The sequence below is a fragment of the Anabrus simplex genome, chromosome 7 (assembly GCF_040414725.1).
Source record: "Anabrus simplex isolate iqAnaSimp1 chromosome 7, ASM4041472v1, whole genome shotgun sequence".
NCBI classification, from domain to species: domain Eukaryota; kingdom Metazoa; phylum Arthropoda; class Insecta; order Orthoptera; family Tettigoniidae; genus Anabrus; species Anabrus simplex.
Genome location: NC_090271.1, coordinates 253,040,853 through 253,067,348, shown reverse-complemented (window position 1 = coordinate 253,067,348; position 26,496 = coordinate 253,040,853). Strand labels below are relative to the sequence as shown.

Here is a 26,496-nt window from a genome sequence, read left to right as displayed (position 1 = left end):
AGGTTAATGCAACATGGTGCCAGTAGGGGATAAAGATCCACATGCCGAACAAATAGCATTTTAAAAAATATATCCGTATAACTTGAGGTAAGCAATGACAATGATTATGTAGGCCTATAAAAGAATAATAATAATGCTATTTGCTTTACGTCCCACTAACTACTTTTACGGTCTTCGGAGACGCCGAGGTGCCGGAATTTAGTCCCGCAGGAGTTCTTTTACGTGCCAGTAAATCTACCGACACGGGGCTGTCGTATTCGAGCACCTTCAAATACCACCGGACTGAGCCAGGATCGAACCTGCCAAGTTGGGGTTAGAAGGCCAGCGCCTTAACCGTTTGAGCCACTCAGCCCGACGGCCTATAAAGGGAAATGAACCCTAAATACATTATACTGTAGGAGTGCATAAATAAGTCATTGAAGCATACGTTCCTACAGTACGGTACGTTAAGGTTAAGGATAATGTATTTTTCTTCTCCTTTTGCTACCACGTTTTCCCACACCTGTGGGGTTGCAGGTGAGAACTTCGGCTCACATGTGGATTTGTCCCTGTTTTACGGCTCGACGCCCTTCCTGACCCTAACCCTATGTGGAGGTATATAATCACTATTGCATGTTTGTGTGGTGGTTGGTAGTGTAGTATGTTGTTTGAATATGATGAGGATAGTATTGGGACGGACACAAACACCCAGTCCCCGAGCCAGAATAATTAATCAGAAGCGATGAAAATCATCCACCCGGCCGGGAATCGAACGCGGGACCCTCTGAACCGAAGGCCAGTACGCTGGCCACTCAGCCAGCGAGTCGGACGAGGTTAAGGAGAATGTACACAACGAAAATTATTCTGATTGACTGCAGATCCGTATGTGGCTGGGAGGCGTGAACAGTTTTAAAGGAAATAATGCATAGAAAGAACATTGTAGGATACGGGACTATGATCGCGCAGCGACGATATATATATCAAACGGTGCTTTTCTACAAATACCAAAATTTTATTACAACACAGTCGTGGAGCCCGGTGTCTCTCTTTCCTTATCCTCTCTCAGAAATGTGCGCTCGCTAAGTTAGAGCAAAGAAAAGAAGAGAAGAGAAAGATGCTCCACAACATACTTGGCCCATACTAAAAAAACGTGATCTATATAAGAAAATTCAGACACGAAATCTACTCTAAGATCGACAAGATCACGGACACAATCCACAAACGCAGGGCTCGCTTCTACGGTCGCTTACGACGGATGGACGAATCTCAATTGACAAAACGCATTTTTTAAAATTTTGACTCAAAACCAAAAGCAAACGTTCCCTGGTACCTTAACGTCGACAAAAACTTCGAATAAATGGGCCTACGACCAGATGACGCGTACAAATGAGACTTTTTCAGAACAAGCATCGTGACTTTTGGGACTTCCCCGGGATGAGAAATGGACAAGTGGTGCAAAGTGGTGGGATGAACACCGTGCTCGACACAGCAGCTAATGAAAACCTACTGATCATCATCATCATCACTGGTGGTCTGCCTATCGGCAGGTCTTCGCATGAATACTCTACGCTGTTCTGTCTTCAGCTATTCTCTTTGTCTTCCAATAGCTTCTATTCACCTTTACACTGTTCACTAACTGATACCTCTTCCTTCCTCTCTTCAGTTTCCCTTGTATATTCACTTCCAATGCTTCGGTTATTAAACAGTTTCGTCGCAAGCAGTGGCCTAACCAATTTTTCTTCCGTCTTTGAATGCATTCCAATATCGTTCTCCTTCCTTCACCCACTCTTTTTAATACTTCCTCATTCCTTACTTTTTCCTGCCAGCTGATTTTCTCCATCTTCCTGCAGATCTATATTTCAAATTCTTCTTTCTTCCTCTTTTCTCAACGTCCAAGTCTCAGCCCCATAAAGCGCCACACTCCACACAAAGCACTTCACTAACCCCTTCTTAAGGTCCTTATTTAGAGGTCCACTCAACAGTGTCCTTTGTTTCATAAATGCTTCCTTGGCCATTGCCATTCTAGTCTTCACTTCGTCCAAGCAAAAAAGATGACTTCTGATTATGCTTCCCAAATATTTGAATTTAGTCACTTGTTCGATCTGAAAACCTACTGAATGAATCGAAAATTCAATATACGCCAAATAGTGTTATAAAACTTATGGTGGTCACTAGTTGGCCGATTAGCGAATAATAAAGTAAATAAATAAATAAATAAATAAATAAATAAATAAATAAATAAATAAATAAATAACAATATAATGCCTGTGGGTCAGGCGGCAGCACGCCGGCCTCTCACCACTGGGTTCCGTGGTTCAGATCCCTTTCACTTCACGTGAAATTTGTATTGGACAAAGTGGGGGCGGAGAGGTTTTCTTCCTGGTGCTCCGGTTTTTTTTTTGTTTTGCTATTGGCTTTACGTCGCACCGACACAGACACAGATAGGTCTTATGGCGACGATGGGATAGGAAAGGCCTAGGAGTTGGAAGGAAGCGGCCGTGGCCTTAATGAAGGTATAGCCCCAGCATCTGCCTGGTGTAAAAATAGGGAAACCACGGAAATCCATCTTCAGGGCTGCCTGGTGTGAAAATGAGAAACCACGGAAAACCATCTTCAGGGCTGCCGACTGTGAGATTCGAACCCACTATCTCCCGGATGCAAGCTCACAGCCGCGTGCGCCTAACTGCACGGCCAACTCACCCGGTGCTCCGGTTTTCACTGTCAGCTTTCATTCCAACAACACTCTCCAATATCATTTCATCTGTTAGTCATTAATTATTTATCCGGAAGAGTGCGACAGGCTTCGGCAGTCGGCACAATTCCTATCCTCGCCGCTAGGTTGGGGTTTCATTCATTCCATTCCTGGCCCGGTTGAAACAGAAAACAGGCTGTGGATTTTCGTTTTCAATAATAATAATAATAATAATAATAATAATAATAATAATAATAATAATAATAATAATAATAATAATAATAATAATAATAATGACAGGCTCACCAAAATGATTCTAAACCTTGCTCTCTCGATGAAAGTCAAGAACGACCGGCTTTGTGACATAGAAAACGGCCTTCAGGAAATTGGCATCCCACAGGAAATCAGCCAACAACCATCATTTGCTGAGAAAATGAATACCAGGACCAATAAAATGGACTGAAGAACGGATAAAAATGCCCAGTACCCAGATGAAGAGATTTTGGGAGAAATAAGTTCTGTCGTGCTCCACAGATGGGCATAACGCTGAAAAGGTAATAATAATAATAATAATAATAATAATAATAATAATAATAATAATAATAATAATAATAATAATAATAATAATAATAATAATAATATTAGCCCATATATGGATGATTTTAGTTTCCTCCTGGCTTCTGTAGTAATTAATAATTAAATTAAAAGCACACACCTGGATTTTACTAGGAATTAGCTTGAGGTGGTATACCTTATAGTAAACTACAAGTTCTTCATGGAATTCTAGCCAATTGTGTCCACATGTGGTAGGCTAGGGGGTCTTCTCATGTGCCGGTATTTCAAGAACTTCCTCCTCAACACATGAATATACTTATTTAAATTATACCTTCTGTGCTTGCTACTACTCCGTTCCCTGTATAGAACTTCAGGATGTGCTACTGTTATCCAACCAGGGGGTATAATGGACTACTATAAAAGAATTTTGTGGGTGTTATTGTTTCCTCTTAACTTACATACGCGATTCCAGAGAGATTAAAATACTTTGCACACAATGTTATCGCTTATTGAGAATCATAAACTAGACAGCCGCAGTAGCATTTGGCACCTCTACTCCTTTCACTCCCCGCACGTGGGCTAATAAATAGTTACATATGTAATTACGAATACAAATTAATAACATCTTTCTTATGTCTGATGGCGATGATTCAGCACCAAGCCTGTCACTGTCAGAGGAACACCGTGGGGGGGATGTAGGGCTATACAAAGTACTGTGCTGCGAATATTGTACCTCGCCGGCAAAGCTTGCGATATTAATTTGAAATCGTGTTATATATCTATGACTTTCTTCTAAAACCTTGTATGTCACAATGTTCTTCCCACCCATTATTCTCCTTAAGACAATCCATAAAATTGTATGATTTGTGATAAATAAATGAATAAATATAAACAATTAATGATAATAATAATCATCATCATCCAGCCACACATTTACATGCAGTCCATCAGAATAAATTTCGTTGTGTTCATTTTCCTATGCGTAGATGTAAAGAAAAATGGACCTTACCATACCATATTGCAGGGATGTTCTTTGCATCGCGAACGCACGCATTCCTATAGTATAATGCATTTAAGGTTCATTTTTCTTTACACACTAGCATAGGAAAACGAACACGATGAAAATGGTTCTGATGGATTGCATATCCATAGGCCTATGAAACAGGAAGGCTTGACCAGTCGTAAGGAAAATAATGGATAGGAAGAGCATTGGGAGACATGAGGTTTTAGAAGAAAACCATCGATTTGCTGCTTAGGAAATGATGAAAGTACCTAGAAAGATACTTCTAAGGCCAATAACAAAATTAAACGCTTTTGTTATAATCAATTATCACTTAACGGCTGGTTTAACGTCGCACTATTACTGCGAACCCCCTGTGGATAGGGGTGGTAGAATAACACCCATGGTATCCCCTGCCTGTCGTAAGAGGGGACTAAAAGGTTCCCCAGGGGCTTTCACCTTGGGAGAGTGTGCTGGCGACCATGAGGTCCTTAGCTGAGTCCTGACATTGTTTCCACTTACTTATGCTAGGCTCTTCACTTTCATGTATCCTATCCGACCTGCTTGTTCTTTTCCGACCCTGACAGTATTATAGCTTTCGAGGTGGGGATTCTTACATTTCACGCCCTTCGCGGCCCTCGTTTGTCTCTGGTAGGTTCCTTAATTTTTCTAATCGTCGGACACCCTCCATTTTCCCTCTGATGATGATTATTATTATTATCATTAATTATTAATATTTATTCATTTATTTATTTACCACAAAATCATACAATTTTATGGATTGTCTAGTGAAAATGGTAATCCCCATGTACATTAACTGCTCTACAATGTTAATAGAACATGGTTGCCTAATCGTGCTTCCTCTTAAAACAATAATCGCCGGGCTGAGTGGTTTAAACGGTTGAGATGCTGGCCTTCTGCCCCCGCTTGGCAGGTTCGATCCTGGCTCAGTCTGGCGGTATTTGAAGGTGCTCAAATACGTCATCCTCTTGTCGGTAGATTTACTGGCACGTAAACGAACTCCTGCGGGACTAAATTCCGGCACCTCAGCGTCTCCAAAAACATTAAAGTAATTATTGGGACGTAGAGTAAAGAACATTATTGTTATTATTAGACCCTATTATTATTACTAAAACAACAATCACCACCACCTCCTATTACTTGCAAATTGTCGGCGAGATGAGATAGGGAATAGATATGACTAAGAAGGTAGAGACAGATGTTTTAACTCTAGCACAGCCTAGTTTGAAAGTGGGAAACCACAAAAAAAAAAAAAAAAAAAAACATTTTCAGGACTGCCGATGTTGGTGCTCAAACCCAGCTCCTCCTGAAGACAAAGTTACTTTTATTTCTACGACCTTTGAACTAAGACCAATGGGTAGTTGTGGCCCTGATGTTTCTCGCCAGCGAGTTAGGTGAAGAGTTAAATAATAACAGGAGGGGAAGAGGATCATAAACGAATGTATATCGTCTCTCGTTTCTCCCGGAGGCTGTCGTGGTTTGCTTTCCAGCAAATGAATGTGGAACTTTCAAAATTAAACCTCACGTCCTGAGGTTCAGATTCTTCGTCAAACTGGAGATCCCCTAGCAATTGTCACGACACCAACAGTCGCGTAAAACTATAAGTCTGCTTGCTTCATACACAAACAGAAAAGTAAGTTTTACTTTATTTGTGATGCTTATAATAAAATTAGTTATCAAACTGTTAGGAATATTATGCTTTATAAGAATATCACAAAGAGTCAATTTCAAAACTATTCCACACAAGGTTCCTTTTAAATTTCCGCATCACATTTGCGTTTTCCGTATCAGGTTTGCCGTATTGGGGATAATGAACCGTTGACACATGTTCAGCACCCACGATACTGTTTCCCTTCTTTTTTTTTTTTTTTTTTTTTGCCATCTGTGATCAGTTATATCATACTGCGTTCGTCACTCCGGAAGATGTGACCGAAATAAACTGCTTTCCTTAGTATAATTTCCTGGCACGACAGAGGAACTCCTGGTTGGAGACGCAGCCTACTCAAGGGATCTTCCAACATTTATTTAAAACGCTCGCATTGCAAAACTTCCAGTCCGTTCATTGACGGAGCGCTTAGCGTCTATCATTGAACACCATGAAACAGTAAATGAAAAAGTAGTAATAATAATAACAAGAAGAATGAGAAGAAGAATTGTAATACGAAACCTGGAGCAGTTTTAGAGCCATTTCCAAAAAATCTAATATTCTTCACGGAAGGACTCGAGTATCCTGAAAATCTATATCTGTAAAATATAACGAAAGTGTGTTTGTTAGTTATACAAATCTATACGCCTCCACTGATCAGTAAAAATGTTTACACTAAGGCACATGAGGGATTCGGACGGGTAGTAGATATAGTTATACTACCAAATTGCAAATTTGAGTTCCACGCGAATCCTCTCGCTTGTTACTTTCGGCTTTCTAGACGAGAGCCACTATATCACAGTCCCATTACTCCTCAATTGTTCTCAAGTACGCTTAGTTGACCTCGAACCAGCCTTCAAATCCAGGTAAAAATCCCTGACCGCGTGAGGATCACGTAGCTGCCATCTTACATTGGGGAGACATTGGGTTCGAGCAGCAATGAAGAGAGTTTTCCGTTGTTTCCAATTTTCACACCAGGCAAATACTGGAACTGTACCTTAATTAAGGCCACGGACGCTTCCTTCCCACTCCTAGTCATGTTCTATCCCATCGTCGCCGTAAGACCTATCTGTGTCTGTGCGACGTAACAAAAGATGTAAAAGAAAAACCCTTAACATGACCGGAAATCGAACTTGAAGCCTCTGGGTAAAAGGCCAGCACAGGAGGAAGATGCTGAGTATATCCTGTCAATCTTGATGCAGAGATAATGAAAATATCGGTAGAGACTTCTCTATCAGCTAGAGCACGTGCAGCACAAAGGCACTAACCGAGGCCGTACAAGCAGAGCCGTTTACACTACAGCAGAGTAACCGGTGATCGCCCAGCGGAGGAAGCCCTTCATGAGCAGGACTAAGCAATTCCCAGGGAAACCCTACAAGACGAACGCTCCTTTGCTGTCGCGATAACACAGTAAGTCGCAACGCTCATGTCTATTTTCATGACATCGAGTGGGGTCAGCTCTCGTCACTCAACGCTAATTGCGAGAACTTACAATCAAGGTTTAACCGTGCTATTGTAGTACGCTTATATTTTGATCACAATCACTGATATTTCTTGGGAGTGGGGGTGGGGGGGGGGGGAGAAAAGGGACTGCTTACCCACCCCCTAATCTGGCAAATATATCGAATATTATGTCGTCGTTCCATATCGTCATTGCCGGGGCAAAGCCTCATATGTGATAAAATTCTGGAGATATACTGACCCGCAGCACATACATTATGAAGAGCGAGAATGTCTTGACATTATTCACACAAGATTGCACCTTAGATGACAGAACCTTACCGGCCAAAGTTCTAAGCTAAAATATTTCACATAGGAGGTTTTGTCCCGGCAGCGACGATATACAATATAACCTGTATATAATGTACATAAATGCTCATCTTTGAATCTACCGCCTTCCCCCACGTCCCGCTGGATTGGCTTTTGCGAGTTATGTCGCACATGTGGACTTCGCCCAGTTGTACGGCTGGATGTCCTTCCTAATATCATCTCTACTCTATAGGGAGGGAATATTCACGCGCTTTTGTGGTCGCTAATTGTACTATGTGTGAATATAGAGGGTGAGTATCAAGACAAACACAAATTTCCAAGGCAGGCGAGGCTAAAAGTCTCTGGTTCCGCCGGGAATCGAACCAGGGGCCCGATTAACTGGAAGCTTCTACTCCGAGTATTCATCTAAAGAGTCGGACATCATCGTCATTATACGGTCCGGCTCCATGAGTAAATGGTTAGCGTGCTGGTCTTTGGCCCAGGGGTTCCGAGTTCGATTCTCGGCCGGGTCGGGGGATTTTAACCTTCATTGATTAATTCCAATGGCTCGGAGGCTGGATGTGTGTGCCGTCTTAATCATTAGAATTCATCATAGATAGGGTACCATCCTCATAGATGCACGGGTCCCCTATACGGGGTCAACTCGAAAGACCTGAACCAGGCTTCTTCGGAGGCCGTGCGCCATTATTTATTATCATTATATTTTCGGTTAAATACACCCCCATAGTAAAACAATGCAAACAAATAACTGTTTCCTATTCTAAATTAAGTTCCCCTTTCCTGACTCTTATTGTTAAGCTCATATTTTTAGTTCACTTCCTTGTTTTACTGACACCATCATCATCCATATCATCATTATCAACTTCGGTAAAATCACTACCATGAATAAAATGCCGTGTGGCTTTTAGTGCCGGGATATGCCAGGACGGGTTCGGCTCGCCAGGTGCAGGTCTTTATATTGGACACCCCTAGGAGACCTGCGCGTCGTGATGAGGATGAAATGATGATGAAAACAACACCTAAACCCAGCCCCCGTGCCATTGGAATTAACCAATTAAGGTTAAAATCCCCGACCAGGCCGGGAATCGAACCCGGGACCCTCTGAACCGAAGGCCAGTACGCTGACCGTTCAGCCAACGAGTCGGACAAATCACTACCATCATAATTTTAAATATAATTTTAATAGGCATACAGGTTTAAAATTGTTAGTAAATACCTTGTTTAATTATATGCATATATAACTGAATACTTGTAACATTGTTTTCGATTGTCGATACTGTGCTACTGAAGAAAGTGTAGGTTATTATTAGTTCATATCGGCGTTGAAGAAACAAAACCCCGTATCTCACAATCCTTCTCGCATCCATTATTTTCCTTAAGACTTGTCAGGCCTTCCAGCCACATATGGATATGAAGTCCATTGGAATAATTTCATTTTCCTACTTAGGAATGTAAAGGAAAGTGAATCTTGCGTGCGGTGCTGTAGGAATGTATGTTTGCGTGACGAATTTTAGACACGTCTACATTCTAGTTTAGGTCCTATATGAGATTCACTTTCCTGTGCATATTAGCATAGGAAAATGAACACAACGAAACTTGATCTGATGGACTGCGTATCCATATGTGACTAGGAGGCGTGACCAGTCTTAAAGAAAATAATGGATAAGGAAAACATTGTGGGATGCGAGGTTTTGCTCGCGCAGCGACGATATTCTATCTGATTTTATCACACTGTTTAGATAAAAGGAATATTTTCCTGTTTATAAGTTGTGTGTGAATATGCATGTCACTTTACACATCTGGAATTAGGGATTGATAACCGATTAGCTTCCCACAAAGTGGACCCTACCAATGAACCACCAAACGAAAGAAGAAGATTTATTCTCTAGAGTAATTTCTAAGGTTCTAAGGTTCCTGAAAGAGCAACTGTGTGCCCTGACTGACTGGCAGGACGCTGTGTGTGTGTGTGTGTGTGTGTGTGTGTGTGTGTGTGTGTGTGTGTGTGTGTGTGTGTGTGTGTGTGTGTGTGTGTGTGTGAATTGGCGGCGGATATGATCTGCAGTTCTTTACTCTGTGTATTTCGACCGCGGTGTGAAAGTGACTATTAACCTGCAATTATTGCAGCAGAGTGCACGGAGTGTGATCTAGCAGTAGTAATGAGACTGAAAAACCTGTGGCGATGCAATTGCCAACACTTTTACCTGCCTGCAATCATTATTTATTCATTAACAGATTTATAGAGCATCTGTACCCTGCAGCGTTCTATACCTGCAGTATTTATACTGTTTGATAATTCATTATTTAAAAATATTGTACATACATAGGCGTGAAGTGTAATTCAATAATGGCAATATAGCCTCAGCCAGCGGCACACACCAGAAATGTAATCGTGATGGTGATAGTATAACCTCAAGTCAGTCGCAATGAATAGGGATAATAAATCACAGTTTAATAATACTATTGATATCCAGACACTAGGAATTCGATTTCAATAAAAGTAGGAATATCACTAAAATTTATTTCATATAAAATATTAATAGTTTGTCCAAAAAACTTGTTTTTGAAAGTATTTTTTAAAGATACGACCTTTTTTCTTGCTAAGCATGTTTCCGGGCAACTGTAAGATGTGCTTAAGCAGGGATAGGTAGGTATGAAGGGGTAGGAAAGAGCCTCGTAGGTGGGAACAGTGAGTTACGCACGGGTAAAACTTGGTGACACCTATCGATGATGACCAGAAAAATTCTAGGGATCGAGTGGGCCGTACAAATTACATATTCCGTAGAATGGTTTCGTAAATAAAAGAACGCGTAACCATCTAAGTTAAGAACGACTAAATGGGCAATAAGGACGAGACAATATGTGTGTCTGTTAGGTCATCAGCCCAGAGGCTGGTTGGATCCTCAAATAGCACCACCAAAGGTTATGCGGTTATGAGGAAACCCCAAAAACCAATGGCAGCACCAAAATGAGGCGTACTAGGCAAGATGAGGAGTGAGGTAGTTTGCCATTGCTTTCCTCACTGGGTCAGAAAGTACTATTGCAGCACAACTGACCCTATGAGCAGCACCTTTCATAACACTCAGATGCACTAGTCATGCTCTGAATGTCATTACTCAGCAATACCCATACCCCAGCAACTTCCATATTGTCACAGCCATGGATGTTGACTGGGACTTCGGTGGAAGCTACACTTTACTCTGGCCTGTGCCAAGAGATGGATGCAAAAGTACTGTATCCATCAAGAAATGACAGCAGGCATCGAGACAATATAAAAAGTTAAAAAGTGGATAAAGAAGGGGGAAGGAGAATATATTAACATGAACTCGGGTAGGTATGTTTGGCCTTCACCCTTTATAAAAACTACTATAGCACTATGCCAGAAATAAACAGCACCGTATATCATGTATGTAAATAAAGTACACCAGTAAATTAATGCCATTGATCGTTCTAGACTGTTGATACTACCCTTCTGACCGAATAGCCACTTACAGAACATTATATATTGTTAGAAGCAGTTACAAGGGACTCGAGGGGTTTTGACCACAAACCAGCCCAGGGGAATACGTGCTCGGATTAATACAAGAAACCTGTTCACTTGAAGGAAACTTCTACTGTTACTGTCCCCTAAAATTACTCATGGAAAACATAATTAGCTGAAACCTTTGCCTATTTTATAGCAAGTTGTATAGAAGAATGGCTATTGCTTACCCGTCATTGCCGGGTTAGGTTTTTAATTGCTGCAGTAATGCCATTTAACGAAGATGAGTAGCAGCGGAAGAGACAAAACACATAACTAACCACTCAATCAATGTGATGTGATTGTTGATGGGGCTTAGGACCAAAGAGGATATAATGCATTGTTCCTGTTTCCAATGACTCGGCAGCTTCACTCCCTGGAATCGCGCATGCGCGCATACGCTCTCAGTACACTTGCATCATGCTTGCTAAGCCTGACCAAGGCGTTGTTTCAGTTTCCAACGTTTTCAACGTTTCGAGTTGATTTTTGATTATTAGTTCCGTGAGAGTGTATTATTGCTTGGTGCACGCGTTATATGGGTTAGCTTGTGTTATTTTTTACTTCTTTAGCTCCGATTACTGTGACGCTGGTTGGTTGGTGTGTATTGCTGTAGGCAGGGAATGTGTATCTGATGTAAATTCTCGCTCCTTTATTCACTTATTGTATAGTATATTCTGTTCGCCTGGCATAGAACACTCCAGTTAGTCATTGACTCACAAAAGGTGTGTGTTTGTTGTTTAGCAATCTTCTCGTTTGAAGTATATTGTATTTGAATTATATGTATTGTAACATACTATGTTGACAATAAAAAATATATTTAAAAAATTGCTTACGCAATGAAGTAGAAGGTTTAAATGTTTTGATATGGGGACTTAAATCATAGTAAAAAATATTAAACACTAGTTTTTCATCAAATCCCGGTCACTCCATGTGAGATTTGTGCTGGAAAGGTTTTTCTCCTGGTACTCAGGTTTTCCCTGTCTTCTTTCATTCCAGCAACACTCTCCATTCTCATTTCATGGCATCTATCAGTCATTAAAAAAATTACTTCGGGAGTGGCGACCCAATCGTACTATCAGCCTATAGGCCCATATACGATCCATTCATTACATTCCTGACCCGGTCAATGCCTGGAAAACAGGTTGTAGGTTTTCATTCATAAAATTTTAAACTGGAGAAGTGATTGAAATGGCCAAAGTTTGCATTTCACCTTAGAAAAACAATCGCAATTCTCTGTAGATTTCCTCTTTTTCTCTACAAGTCTTTCAATTACATTAATTAATTTCGTGATCTGGGTAAACTTGTAAGAGAAGTAGGGAGTGGGGGGAATGTGCGGGCTTATATTTAATCGGTTAATTTCACCTATAACTACGCCTGAACTTCTGGCCAAGGAAAAGCCACTGTGACGCACTCGCTGTTTCTAAGTTGCGTCCCTCGTAGGTTAAGTGGTATCCGTATTGATTCCCCGCATTGTCTTCGAAAATTGGTAGGAAATTATTTCCATCTTTCCGATCTCTACATAAATGTCGTATAACATAAAATCATCAAAATAAATTTATTTAAAAAATCAGTACGTAAAAAGTGATTGGGGAACAAGTGTAGCAAGGAGATAATGCTGAAAAATATGCATGATAAAAATAACCTCACGAAGCAAGAAATAGAAAACCTGAGAATTTGCGATACTACACTCTATAAGAATACACATTAACAAAAATTGCTATAAGTTTCTGTCACCTGAATAGTGTAATGTTTATTTTATCTGACAGTTGCAACTCTCTAGTGATAATCACTAGAGAGCCATACATTCCTAACCATGCCATGAGCGAATTAACACTCTTAAGCCTGAAGAAAATATAGTAACTCCACACTATGGAATCAATTTGGACGTGGCCTACTTACAACCTGGGAATCAATTCGAATATGCCTTTCGTTAGAAGCCAAGAATCAAATCAGCCGTTAGGGAATCAATGTGGATGCAGCCGACGCACTCGTACTCTGGCATCGGCGTGTGCAAACTAGCACAAGGACTCATTTGCACAGGCGATTTTTCTCGATGCTTTGAGAGTTCAGTGGTGATATTAGTGCGCGAAGCTAATTGTTTGTACATTTTGACGTGCGGTGATGGTGGCTTCTATACTTCATTGCGAGGATGTGGTCTTGGATGATATGGCTTCACATACTTCGTTGTTATCTATCATTAGAGCCCGGATTTTTATGCTTTAATAGGTTAGAATGCAAACGTACTGAAGCGAGTAGCAAGTATAGCCTACCTACACAACGATTATGCTATGGGGTTTGCATAAACATTAGGGGTACGCCCATCAGAATCCCTATAATATTTATGTCACTCTTGCTACATTATGGAAGAGCGGGTGGCCGACACATCCTACTAACCAAATTAGTTTGCAATCTAATGTGTTACTGCATAAAAATCCGGGCTTTATATCACTGAATTCGCAATCACTGAATTCGCAAGCAATGTGTTGCACTGTGACCCTTCTGTCCGCTCTTACCATCCAAGTCAGTCGAGATTAATCCTTATCAACAACGACCTTGTGTTTCACGGCAGTTGACTTTGGCGATATTGGTTTTTTTCCAAATGTACGTGCTCGTGGTACACTCTCAACACGGTGGCACATATAAGGACCATTGCCTGCACGACTTCTGAGATGGTATAGCCCATACGTATGGCACAGACAGTCTGACCGCGATCAAATGCTCCGAGATCTTGTGGCTTACACATCCTGTCTTCACCTGTTGCTCATACGGCAACTATAAGTCCTGATGACGTTGCAGCAATTTTCCACCCCAAAGAAAACATTCGCCGGGCCGACCACAGAGCCATTTTGCCAAAAAAGGCAGCTATGTTTAATTCACTTGGCCGTCAGTGTAGAAAATATAAAAGAGAAGAAGTTAGATCTCCTTTGTTATTCAGGATGTAACAACAAGGTACGGCCAAACTTTCAAGACACATTCTTCTCACGTAGAAGAATAAAATATCATCGCTGCTCGGCCAAAAGCTCTAATGTGACAATTCTCTTCGTATCCATTCTTTCTCTCATGGCTGTCACGACTCCCAGCTACATATCGATGGCTTTCTTTTAAAACCTCGTATATCCCAATGCTCTTCCTACGCATTATTTTCTTTAAGACTGGTCACGCCTCCCAGCTACTTATTTATATGCAGTCCATCAGAATGAAATGAAATGAAATGAAATGAAATAGCGTATGGCTTTTAGTGCCCGGAGTGTCCGAGGACATGTTCGGCTCGCCAGGTTGAGGTCTTTTTATTTGACTCCCTTAGGCGACCTGCGCGTCATGATGAAATGATGTTGAAGACGACACATACACCCAGCCTCCGTGCCAGAGAAATGAACCAATGATGGTTAAAATTCCCGACCCTGCCGGGAATCGAACCCGGGACCCCTGTAACCAAAGGCCAGCACGCTAACCATTTAGCCATGGAGCCAGACGTCCATCAGAATAATTTTCGTTGTGTTCATTTTCCTGTGCTAATGTGTAAATAAAAGTGGACCTTGTCATATCGTTTTGTAGGGATGTTGTTTGTATGGCGAATTTACATACTCCTACAGTATAATGCATTTAAGGTTCATTTTCCTTTACACTTCCGCATCTGGAAAAGCTAAAAAACAAATACAGTATATGTTATATAATATATTAACATAAGTTGTACAGTAATACCTTTTTTCAATTGTACAAACGAAATATATAAGAATACTTTTCTTACATTTACAACTCTGTTTTATGCACTAAAATAATGAGTGAGAGTTTTCCGCTTTACATTTGTATAGCGTTTCCGCGCACTCGATCACAAAGACGTTTTGCTAACATCAGTTCTGTCAGTGTGGCTTCAGTCTGGAATTCTAAATAGGCCATCAGCTTGTCCAGCTGCATTGTTGCATCTCCATGAGACATTGTTTCTTCGGATGGAGCGCCAGTTTCGTTTTCGAATTCACAATCACTCTCATCATTACCTGCCGAGGAACAAGAGGCAATAATTTATTCATCTGTTATTATGCCGTATCCTGAATTAGTCACTTTTGAACCAGTCATTTATGAGGTTCACATCTACGTCCCAGCGTTCGGGAATGGGTGAAAATGTGTTAAGGAACTAATAAGAGTCCACGGTTTTCCATTCTCAATTCCAGGCAAATGTCGGGACGGTACCTTTGATAGACCACGGCCGACTTGCTTCCAATTCCTGTCCTTAACTATCCTTGGCAAAAAGACATTCAAGAAAAATCGACCCCGTTAAAGAAATACTGTACAAGTAAAAATATATTTTGATTATTTTCGATCCGGATAAACCAGAAATCCGGATTAATGAGGGCCAGATAAACGAGGTTCTTGTGTACTTGTAAAGGAAAATGAACCTTAATTACATTACACTGCAGGTGTGCCTAAATACGTCACGCAATCAAAATCCCTGCAACTCGATTCTTCTTCTTCTTCTTCGTGTTAGGACGCAGTCTCCCTACGAAGGTTGGCGATCCAATTGATTACGATAACTCACGAAACAGTCCCGAAAAGATTTCGATGCAAGTTCGTCGATATCAACGGTGCAAATCTTTAAGTCAGGAATTCCTCCGTGTCCCCACACATCGTTTTATTTCAGTTTTTCCCTCGATATTTTTCACCTCTCACGATGTACGTGAGCTTTTGTTCCTCGACGATTGTTGGAAGTTCGGTTTTTTATATTTTTTTATTTAACAAGTTGAGGACTTCCTCAATGGTCTTTCCTTCTACCCAAGATATTCGAAGCATTCTTCTGTACGAGTACATTTCGAAAGACCGGGCGAGTTGGCCGTGCGCGTAGAGGCGCGTGGCTGTGAGCTTGCATCCGGGAGATAGTAGGTTCGAATCCCACTATCGGCAGCCCTGAAGATGGTTTTCCGTGGTTTCCCATTTTCACACCACGCAAATGCTGGGGCTGTACCTTAATTAAGGCCACGGCCGCTTCCTTCCAACTCCTAGGCCTTTCCTATCCCATCGTCGCCATAAGACCTATCTGTGTCGGTGCGACGTAAAACCCCTAGCAAAAAAAAAAAACCATTTCGAAAGTTCAGTCCGTCTCTCCAGCAAAGGAGTGAGCACCCAGCCTTCAAAACCATACAAAAGGACAGGCCATAAGACCTATCTGTGTCCGTGCGACGTAAAACAAACACAAAAGGACATGGAGAATATAGCATTGCAACATGCGAACTAGGAGCTCAAGGTTGAGATCTCTGCCGGTGAATAGCGCCTTCATACTCTTGAACAGTCCGACTCTATGGCTAAATTGTTCGTGTGCTTGCCTTTAGTCACAAAGGTTCGATTCCCGTCAGGGCAGGGAATTTGAACCATCATTGGTTAATTTCGCTGGCACGGGTACTGGGTGTGTGTGCCATATTCATCATCATTTCATCCCCATCACGACACGCCGGTCACCTACGGGTGTCAAATCAAAAGACCTGCATCTGGCGATCCGAACTTGTCCTCGGACACTCCCGACACTAAAATCCATACGCCATTCCATTTTACTGTTGAACAAATGTTTGGCCTCCCCTATCCTGGACAAGATTTCATTCTTGAGACCGCAATGCTCATTCGCTATAGTCAACCCTCCTAAAAAAAGAGAACACAATGAAAATTGTTCTGATGGACTGCATATCCATATGTGGCTGCGCGGCGTGACCAGTCTTAGAGAAAAAATTAATAATAAGAGCATTGTCAGATACGTGGTATAACTAGGCCGTGGATATCTTGTTTCCGATATGAAAGCCATCCAAATGCTAACGCTGTGCCTACTACATTCTTCCCTAAACCAACATAATCGAAAACCTATCGGTGTTACTGCAATGTTAAAACTAGTATTATTAAATAATAATAATAATAATAATAATAATAATAATGATGATGATGATGATGATGATGATGATACAGACTGATAGTAAGTAGAGTAAGAATTTAGGACAGATGTATCTGTATTGATTGAATAACCAGAACATCAGTCGATTGAAGCAACTTGTTATTACTCATAATACCTTTAAAAACCTGACTCGCTTCCCATGTTGTAACAAATGAAAACCTGAAATGAAATCACAAAATAACAGCACAAGCAGAGAGAATAATGTCGGGACTCGAACTCTGTCTTCCCTCGAGGAAATATTTTAATGTTGTGTGTTGTACGACTAATTGGTACAACGTGTACTGTTTCACTGGCTGTGTGGCTCAGAATTATAATAACGTTGATGACGAAAATGATACTGATGATGATGATGTTTGTATGTTAAAGTGCAGTTTGTGTGCTGTCGTACTAATTGGCTCAAACGAGGAGCACTTTTACAGGCTTACAGTCACCGTGCTGCTGATGTGAGCTTCAAAGGCTTCCTCAACGTTCTGTCGTCTATTCCAGCCCCAATATAAACAACTACTTAAAAAGCACAATATGCTTAGAAATAAAATAGTTTACAGATTCGTCAAAATAAACAGCCCTCAGTTGGTGCTGAATAACTAATTTTAAAAATCAGAGTCGTCAGTGAATACAGTTAGTTATTTGTTTCCTTTTATAGTATCAGTTGGTTGCAAAAAAAAAAAATTAAATGGCGTATTGCTTTTAGTGCCGGGAGTGTCCGAGGACAAGTTCGGCTCGCCAGATGCAGGTCTTTTGATCTGACTCCCGCAGGCGACCTGCGCGTCCTGATGATCATGTGATGATGAATACGACACACATACCCAGACCCCATGTCACGAGACCAGTACTCAATGATTTATATATTTCTTTCTTATCCTTTTACCGTCCAGGTTTTTTTTGCTATTCGCTTTACGTCGCACCGACACAGATAGGTCTTATGGAGACGATGGGAGCGAAAGGCCTAGGAATAGGAAGGAAGTGGTCGTGGCCTTAATTAAGGTACAACTCCAGCATTTGCCTGGTGTGAAAATGGGAAACCACGGAAAACCATTTTCAGGGATTCGAACCCACTATCTCCCGGCCAACTCGCTCGGTAGGGTTGGTTTCACCCCCAGACTCAGCGAGGGATCCCACCTCTACCGCCTTAAGGGCAGTCTCCTGGAGCGTTAGAATTTGGGTCGGGAGAATACAAATGGGGAGAAGGACCAGTACTTCGTCCATGTGGCCTCACCTGTTATCCTGTAAGGGGGCCTTGAGGGGGGATGGGATGATCGGAAGGGATAAACAGGGAGGAGGGAAGGAAGAGGCCGTGGTCATAAGTTAGGTAGCCTATCATTTACCTGGAGGACGTGGGAAACCACGAATAACTTCCAGGATGGCTAAGGTGGGAATCGAAACCACCTCTACTCAGTTGACCTCCCAAGGTTGAGTGGACCCCGTTCCAGCCCTCCTACCACTTTCCAAATTTCGTGGCAGAGCTGGGAATCGAACTCAGGTCTTCGGAGTGGCAGCTAATCACACTAACCACTACGCCACAAAAGTGAACACTATACAATGAGTTAACTATTATTATTATTATTATTATTATTATTATTATTATTATTATTAATTTATTTATTTATTTATTTATTTATTTATTTATTTATTTATTTATTTATTTATTTATTTATTTATTTATTTATTTATTTCAATTTAATTCGTTGAGGCCATCTATGGACCACGCTTACACAATCCACCAGATCTATCTCTCGAACTTAGTCCATTTTCTTTGCACTCCTTTCATATGTTCTTAGGTTTTGACTACTCCTTTGTCGCTCTTCAACTCAGATGTTAAGTGATTTGACGAGTTTCTCCGGTGCATCCCTCAGTACCGCATTTTTCTTCCTAAAGGTGTTGTTCTTTCCTGTATATTGATGGCTTACTTCTAAAACCTCGTATCTCGCAATGGTGTTATTACCCACTATATTTCTTAATACTGGTCACGCCTCCTAGCCACATATTTATATGCAGTTCGCGAGAATAATTTTCGTTGTGTTCATTTTCCTATGCTAACGCGTAGAGGAAAATAGACCTTACCATACCGTATTGTAGGAGTGATGTTTGACCGGCGAATTTACGCACTCTTACAGTAGAATGCATTTAAGGTTCATTTTCCTTTACACATCAGCACAGGAAAATGGACCCAACTAAAATTGTTCTGATGGGATGCATTTCCATATGTGGCTGGGAGGCGTGACCACCCTTAAGGGAATAATGGAAAGGAAGAGCATTGGGAGATACGAGATTTTAGAAGTAAGTCATCGATATCTCGATCCCCACTTACTCCAAGTCCTTCTGAACCTCCTTAAGCCATAAAGGTTGTGCATTCCACTTTTTTGTATCCTGTATATCAGTCTCTTTGGATTCATACTATTATTATTATTATTATTATTATTATTATTATTATTATTATTATTATTATTATTATTATTATTATTATTATTATGGTCTTCTAGGAACCAAGTGACAAGTCCATTGCTACATCCTTTCTTTTTCTTTTTCTTCCTCCAATACTTCTTCATCTGCCCCTATGTCTACCTTTCCTCTCCTCGGACCATTTTGAGACTGTTTTCTTTCCCTCTCGACCTTGGATTCCTCCCATTTCTAACAATTCCTTTCTAAAATTCTCTCTCTCTCTCTCTGTTGCTTCTTCTCTTGTATTGTTTCTTTTGAAGTCTTTCTTGACTTAATGAATCCACGTTGTTGTTGAATTCTCGTTCCAAAGATATTTGAAGATATGTTAGTCGTATTATTCTGCTGAATCTTCTTATTCTTATTATTATAACATATTTCCCCCTGTAGTTTATTTATTTATTTATTTATTTATTTATTTATTTATTTATTTATTTATTTATTTATTTATTTGTCTGTAGATACGAGTGACAACAAGGATTGAGAATATTACAAGAATTCCATAAGGTTATAGCTACAGCAGTTATTTACATAGGAAAAGGGGAACTACGATCTGTGCTTTAAAAGTCTTGAGAAGAAGTACAGTATCCCACTTCAAAATTGGGAGGTGATTGGTCTTCTGTGTGGTGCTCGAGGAGTAATGCCTAAATTCTGCGTTAACTTCTTTCGGAGTTTTTGGAACGATTGTCCTGGGACCGGAAAATAATGCCACTAAAATTCTCAGGGTCTCTCTTTAAATTGTAAATTACCATTTGTATAGTACGACAAATTACGAAGGAAATGGATGATTATATTCGGGGATAGCTGTCTCTTCAAAGGAATCTTCAGAAAATATTAAATCAATAAATAATATTGTAGACATATGAACTCAAAATACTAATGAAGGAGGTATTGTTTCAAAAAATTATTATGGGGCTGTATCTTCATAGGAACCCTAATTCAAGGATAGTTATTGATTTTTGGATTCTATCTCTCTGCCTCTCTCTACAGTATCCTACTTATAAATACAGGATTTAATTAGGCACTTCCTTTTTCATTTAAGTATTTATTTGATTTTTAAAGAATATTTAAAAATAATGCACTGTACACGGTGAAAGACGTCTGTGCTGCTTGCCGCATTGTTTCATACGAAGAACGCAGACGTTCTTACTTGGAGAGCGAAGACCTGGAGCGACATTAAGAAGACCTTAGAGAGTCACCGTCTTCATTCTGACGCGAATGTACTGCACATGTTTTGTCGTAGTGAAAGTGAAGCTTCTTTTTTCTCCCCCTCATTATTCGTATCCGCTCCACTGAACAAGGGAAAGAGGCTCTCTCTAATCCTCTGGAATCCTCTATTCTGCGGCGTTAAACCCCTCGTTCGCACCTAAGATGGGTCTCTCCGTGATCCCGATAACTAACTCAATGGGCCAGGCCTTGTTCTAATCCCAAAATAGGTAGGGTCTCGCCTTGAGATACCGAAAATATCTCGCCTCTAGTGTTGCACTTGACTGATTTGCCGATAAGTTTAAGTGGTGAGCGATGTTTGAAAACAGCGTCCTGGGCGATACAAAAAGCAGATACGTAACACATTAAGAATCTGGTGCTGTAAGTGTCTCTCTATTTGTTACCTGAGAAGTAGTTTCGATTGGACTGTTCCCTACATATTTTCGTAGCCCGAGTAAGCCAACACAATCAATTAGCGGATTCAAACTTGTCCAGTGTTACTGGGAGTTTGAAGATTGGAAATTCAATAGATAGTCCTGTCGTTCATCTTGGCATATGAATAACAAAGCCGATGAACTCTTCAGATGTCCATATCTGCATAGTTTTCTCGGTCTTGTTACATGTTGTTTTATGCACTATGGTGAGATCTCGCATCGAATACGAAATATAAGAATTGAAGCATAATTCGTCGATGTGATACTACGTCGGAAAAGAATGGAAGTCCTCAGCCGAGGTCATACCATATTGTTATTCTTATGGGCTGAAATTTCAAAAAGGAATTGTGTGTGGCTTCTCAATAACGAGGCCCAGGTTCGAATATCCGCCAATGAATGAGGGATTCTTAACTAGAAGTCACATCCCTGTGGTTCGGATTTCAGGTAAAACTGGAAGTCCTCTTTTCGAGGATGACTAGACTATATTTACAATAACATAAAACTACAAGCTTGCTTGCTTTCGTATTATTACTATTATTATTATTATTATTATTATTATTATTATTATTATTATTATTATTTACAATTGGCTTTACGTCGCACCGACACAGATGGGTATTAATGGCGACGATGGGATAGAAAAAGGCTATAGTGGAAAGGAAGCGGTCGTGGCCTTTATTAAGGTACAGTCCCGGCACTAGCCTGGTGTGAAAATGGGAAACCACGGAAAACCATCATTAGGTTTGGCGATAGTTGGGTTCAAACCCACTATCTCTAGAATGTTAGTTCACAGCTGCGTGCCCCCAACCGCACGGATACTTGCTCGCTTTATATTTTTATTCCCATTATTTTAATTCTTAGCTAGTCCGACTCGTTGGCTGAATGGTCAGCGTATGGCCTTCAGTTCAGAGGGCCCCGGGTTCGATTCCCGGCCGGGTTGGTGATTTTAACCTTCATTGATTATTTCCAATGGCTCGGGGGCTGGGTGTTTGTGCTGTCCCCAACATCCCTGCAACTCACACACCACACATAACACTATCCTCCACCACAATAACACGCAGTTACCTACACATGGCAGATGCCGCCCGCCCTCAACGGAGGGTCTGCCACACAAGGGCTGCACTCGGCTAGAAATAGCCACACGAAATTATTATTTAATTCTTAGCTGAATGGCCAGCGTCGAGGCCTTCGTTTCAGAGGAGTCAGGGATTTGAATCACGACTGGTTAATTCCTCTGATTCGGGGATTGGGTATTGGCATTTGTCTCAAAACTCTTAGTTTCAAACACACACACACACACACACACACACACACACACACACACACACACACACACACACACACACACACACACACACACAAGACACTACACTACAAACCAACACAGGAACACGTTATAGTGAGTACTGTGATACAAATATTTCGGACTTTCTTTGCATATCCCCGGTACTTCATTCTAAAACTACTTTCTTCCACCCTTGTTCTTCACATAGTGGCCGCCATCTTAGTTAATCGCATGACTCTCCCACTCCCCTGACGTGAATTCTATTTCTCGTCATTTCCAGAACAAATTCACATTCATATAAATACGTGCCACCGGCCTAACCCGGCAGGATGAACAAGAGCCCGTTACCTGCTGTTGTACGAGCACATTTTCTTGGACAGAGCTGGTTCTCCCTTCCATCTACTGCAACTATTTTCCAGGTGAGACATGGAGAGCAAATAATGTGGCATAACTCCCCTTATTATTCTATTCGTCGTTGCTGACGGAGTTGGGGGAGTCATCGACTTACAGACCACTATTTTTCATTCATTTTTTAACTACTCCAGAGCTCACATTTTCATTCAGTGCACTCGAACTGTTCTAAATAACGTATTATGCAAATCCTCGTGTTTTTTTTGGACTCATTGCTTCGTGCATCTAAAAACAGTTCCGGTCGTGTTTCTCGGTTTTCTTCACTTCCCCAGTCTATCCTGTATCTTGTAAAAATAATTGTATCGTTTACGTATATAGATCCTTAAAACATTTTGCATAAGAATTTAACAACCTTAGCTTCTACTTCATTATTTGTATAGCATCTTTTATTGAATTTGATTGTTGATCATATTAAATGGCCTTGTTTTGTTTTTTTTACCTAAATGTATATAACACTTACTGCATTTAAGCGAATAATACCCGCCACCGAATAATCCCCGCACCCTAACCTTAGGAAGGCTCATTTTGATAAAGAAATGCCAACATTGACGCAAATAAAACCCGCGTCCCAATTTCCATGCCTCAATTTTTTTTAAAAATATACGGGGATTATTCGCGAAAATACGGTATTTATTGCCCAAATATATTTCCCTGTCACAGTAGTGTATGTACATGTATAGGCCTAGCTCAACTGCTTTAACTGGAGTTGTTTTCACCACCCCTTTTTCGTAATGTAATCACCTAAACATCTTGGACTAACATTTTTGTGTAGCTTAAGTCGCATTGAAAATTATTCCTGTATTTGTTATTTGTTATCCCCCGCTGGTCGAAAATGTGCACAGTATATTTATTGAAGTAAATGGAACTGTTATTATTGAAGCTATCACTTCCTTTAACTACATTTATCGTTGCCACTCTTTACATTCCCGGAACCCTCCGGCCTTATTATTATCCACTCCGTATGCTTGCTTTAATAACTGTTTTATTATTAATATTATTCTTGCTCTTTTAACCTGTTCTCATTTATCGAACTCGGACTTTCCCAACGACCCATATGAAGTGAATACATCCCTCCACATAGGATAGGCGTCAGAAAGGGTATTCGATCGTCAGACAGGGCCGAGCCATACGTGCGATACAAATCGCACCTGCGACCCCGCTAGGATGTGGAAATGGTGAGGTGGTAGATGGAAGAAGATGCTCCTTTTAGGCTGCAGTTACTTGACTGAATGATCTCCTTCAAGCAGCGTATGTGCAGCAGGGAAAGCGTGACTGAATCAGGTTAAGGCGGCCATACACGAGCGGGATTTCCTCAAGGTTCGGCCTAAACAGTCCAATCCTTGAGGAATTCCCCACCGTGTGTGGCGGCGTCCTTGAGGCCGCGCTGGGTGCGAGAGATCCAAAAATCCCGAACAAAATTAAATTCTTTTCCGCCTTGAGGCCAAGCAGACCAGATTTTCCCAGTCTCTTGCTGCGTGTATGTGTTGACGGCAGTAGGCCTTGAGGATTTGTGAAGTGAAGCGATTGTCGGGAGTGTCCTATATCGTCATGTATCGAAAACTTTTAACAGAATTTAAACAAATATACCAGAGTGAACCTTCCTTGTGGTAAGTGAGTTCAAAAAATTACCATGATGAAAACTATTTCCAACACCACGTGACCAACTAACCACCATCAGTCAACAGAAGTGTTGTGTTGACCTGGAGTTGAAACTTAAGAAAATCCCCGAGGCCTTTTCCTTGAGGATTTCCTGAAGGAATTACTCTCCGTGTGTGGGCGAGGGTTCGGTTGAGTAAATCCCCAAGGGAATCCCGGAGACTTTTTCCTTGAGGATTTCCTGTACTTGTATGGCTAGCTTTATACTCGTGACAGCCTGCCAGGCAGTCAACCACTGAATCGATATTTTATATTGAATAAGTATTATTACAGTAAATATCGTAGGTGAAGAAATCAAACCTCTTCTTATCCATTATTTTCCTTAAGACTGGTCACGCCTCACAGCCACACATGGATATGCAGTCCATCAGGACAATGTTCGTTGTGACCATTTTCCAATGAGGAAGTATAAAGGAAAATGATCCTTATATATAGTATACTGTAGGAATGAGTAAATTCTTCGCGCAAATATACATGGGTAGACCGCGTTGCTAAAAGGAACATCGTGCGAAGGCTCTACCCATAAAAAACGAAGTAACGCAACTTATTTCGGTCACAGTATCCGCAATGACAAATAAAATATAATATAGCTGATCATAGAAGGCAAGACAGCAGGGAAGAGTGGACCTTCAGAAGTAGATGAAGAAGAAGTCTGTGATAAAGTAATAGGCCTACTCTAACAATGATGAAATATCATTTCTGAAACGATACCTTAATGGGGCTTATGGAGAAAACTTACCTGTAGGACTAGGTCGATCGGCCAGCGCTGAAATAGCCGTAGGGTGATGGACTCTTGTCGTAGCCCACGCAGCATACCACGGACATGATTTGCTGTCCGCCGCCGCTTGAGGATACACTGCTACGAATGGACTCCGACCAGAGGCAGCCGCCGCTAGGGCACCAAAATGTGTCATGAGACCCAACCTGGAAGAGAGAAATAGTAAAATCTTTAGGTTTCCCTCAGTGTGCCCCCTCATGCGGAACAAACCGCTCCGTCCGCAGCTCTCAATTCACTAATGACCTCAACAGTCTGCTTCTGAATCAACGACATACAGCTGTTCAAAATGCCACACACAGTCATAAGGCGGTGCCACAATGTACGAAGCGAACGTCTAAAGACAGTTTGAGAAAAAGTTCTTAGTTTATTAAGTTACAAGAGATCAAAAGGACGTCCTGTATTCCCTTGTGTTCACGAGAAGATGTTTCCTAATCGATTGAGCTTTGAATTATTTTACCATTTGAACAATGTAATAATAATAATAATAATAATAATAATAATAATAATAATAATAATAATCTTCTCCTCCTCAACACTGAGATATGTAGGTAACATGCATGTATTTCAAGAATCTCCGTTCTTTGGCTAGCAGCTTCAAGTGGCAATAGGTTTGCTTGCCTTTAATTTTGCCGATAAATTGCACTCTAGGTCATCCTTTGGTCCTTCTACCTTCCATTTTCCCATCAAACAGGGTGGTGCACCAGTCAGAATGACGAAGCAAGTAGCAAAAGAAGCTACTTCTTTTCAATATAGACACGTGTCTCATTTGCTCTTGTGAAAACGTTCTCCTTTGTGAGTCTATCGGTCCAAGTATTCTTAATAGTCCACGCCAGCACCAGATCTCAAGGCCTTGAGTTTCATCACTTCCGCTTATAACAGGGTTCATGTTTCTGAGCCTATCTTACAACATCCCATACAAAACATTTCACGCAGTGTTTTCGTACCTCAGTAATAATAATAATAATAATAATAATAATAATAATAATAATAATAATAATAATAATAATAATAATAATAATAATAATAATAATAAAAGTAGCAAGAATGATCGCTGAAAAAACGATGGGATCATTGGCAGGAAGGTACTCGGGATGAAGAAATAAAAGGCTATATTAGGAATGAACTCGGTGGTGCGCATAAACCGGCTTTGGTGCTGGGGTCATGTGAGACAAATGGGGGAGG

At 40.9% G+C, this 26,496-nt stretch overlaps 1 protein-coding gene across 1 annotated transcript in view; it reads right to left on the bottom strand.

Moving 5' to 3' along the window:
• Nucleotides 1-26,496, bottom strand: part of LOC136877094 (homeobox protein Hmx) — a 148,867-nt gene that overhangs the window by 1,580 nt on the left and 120,791 nt on the right. The window contains exon 2 of the mRNA XM_067150911.2: nt 25,276-25,460. Coding sequence (XP_067007012.1) covers nt 25,276-25,460 — 185 coding nt within the window. The remainder of the gene's footprint in view (nt 1-25,275; nt 25,461-26,496) is intronic.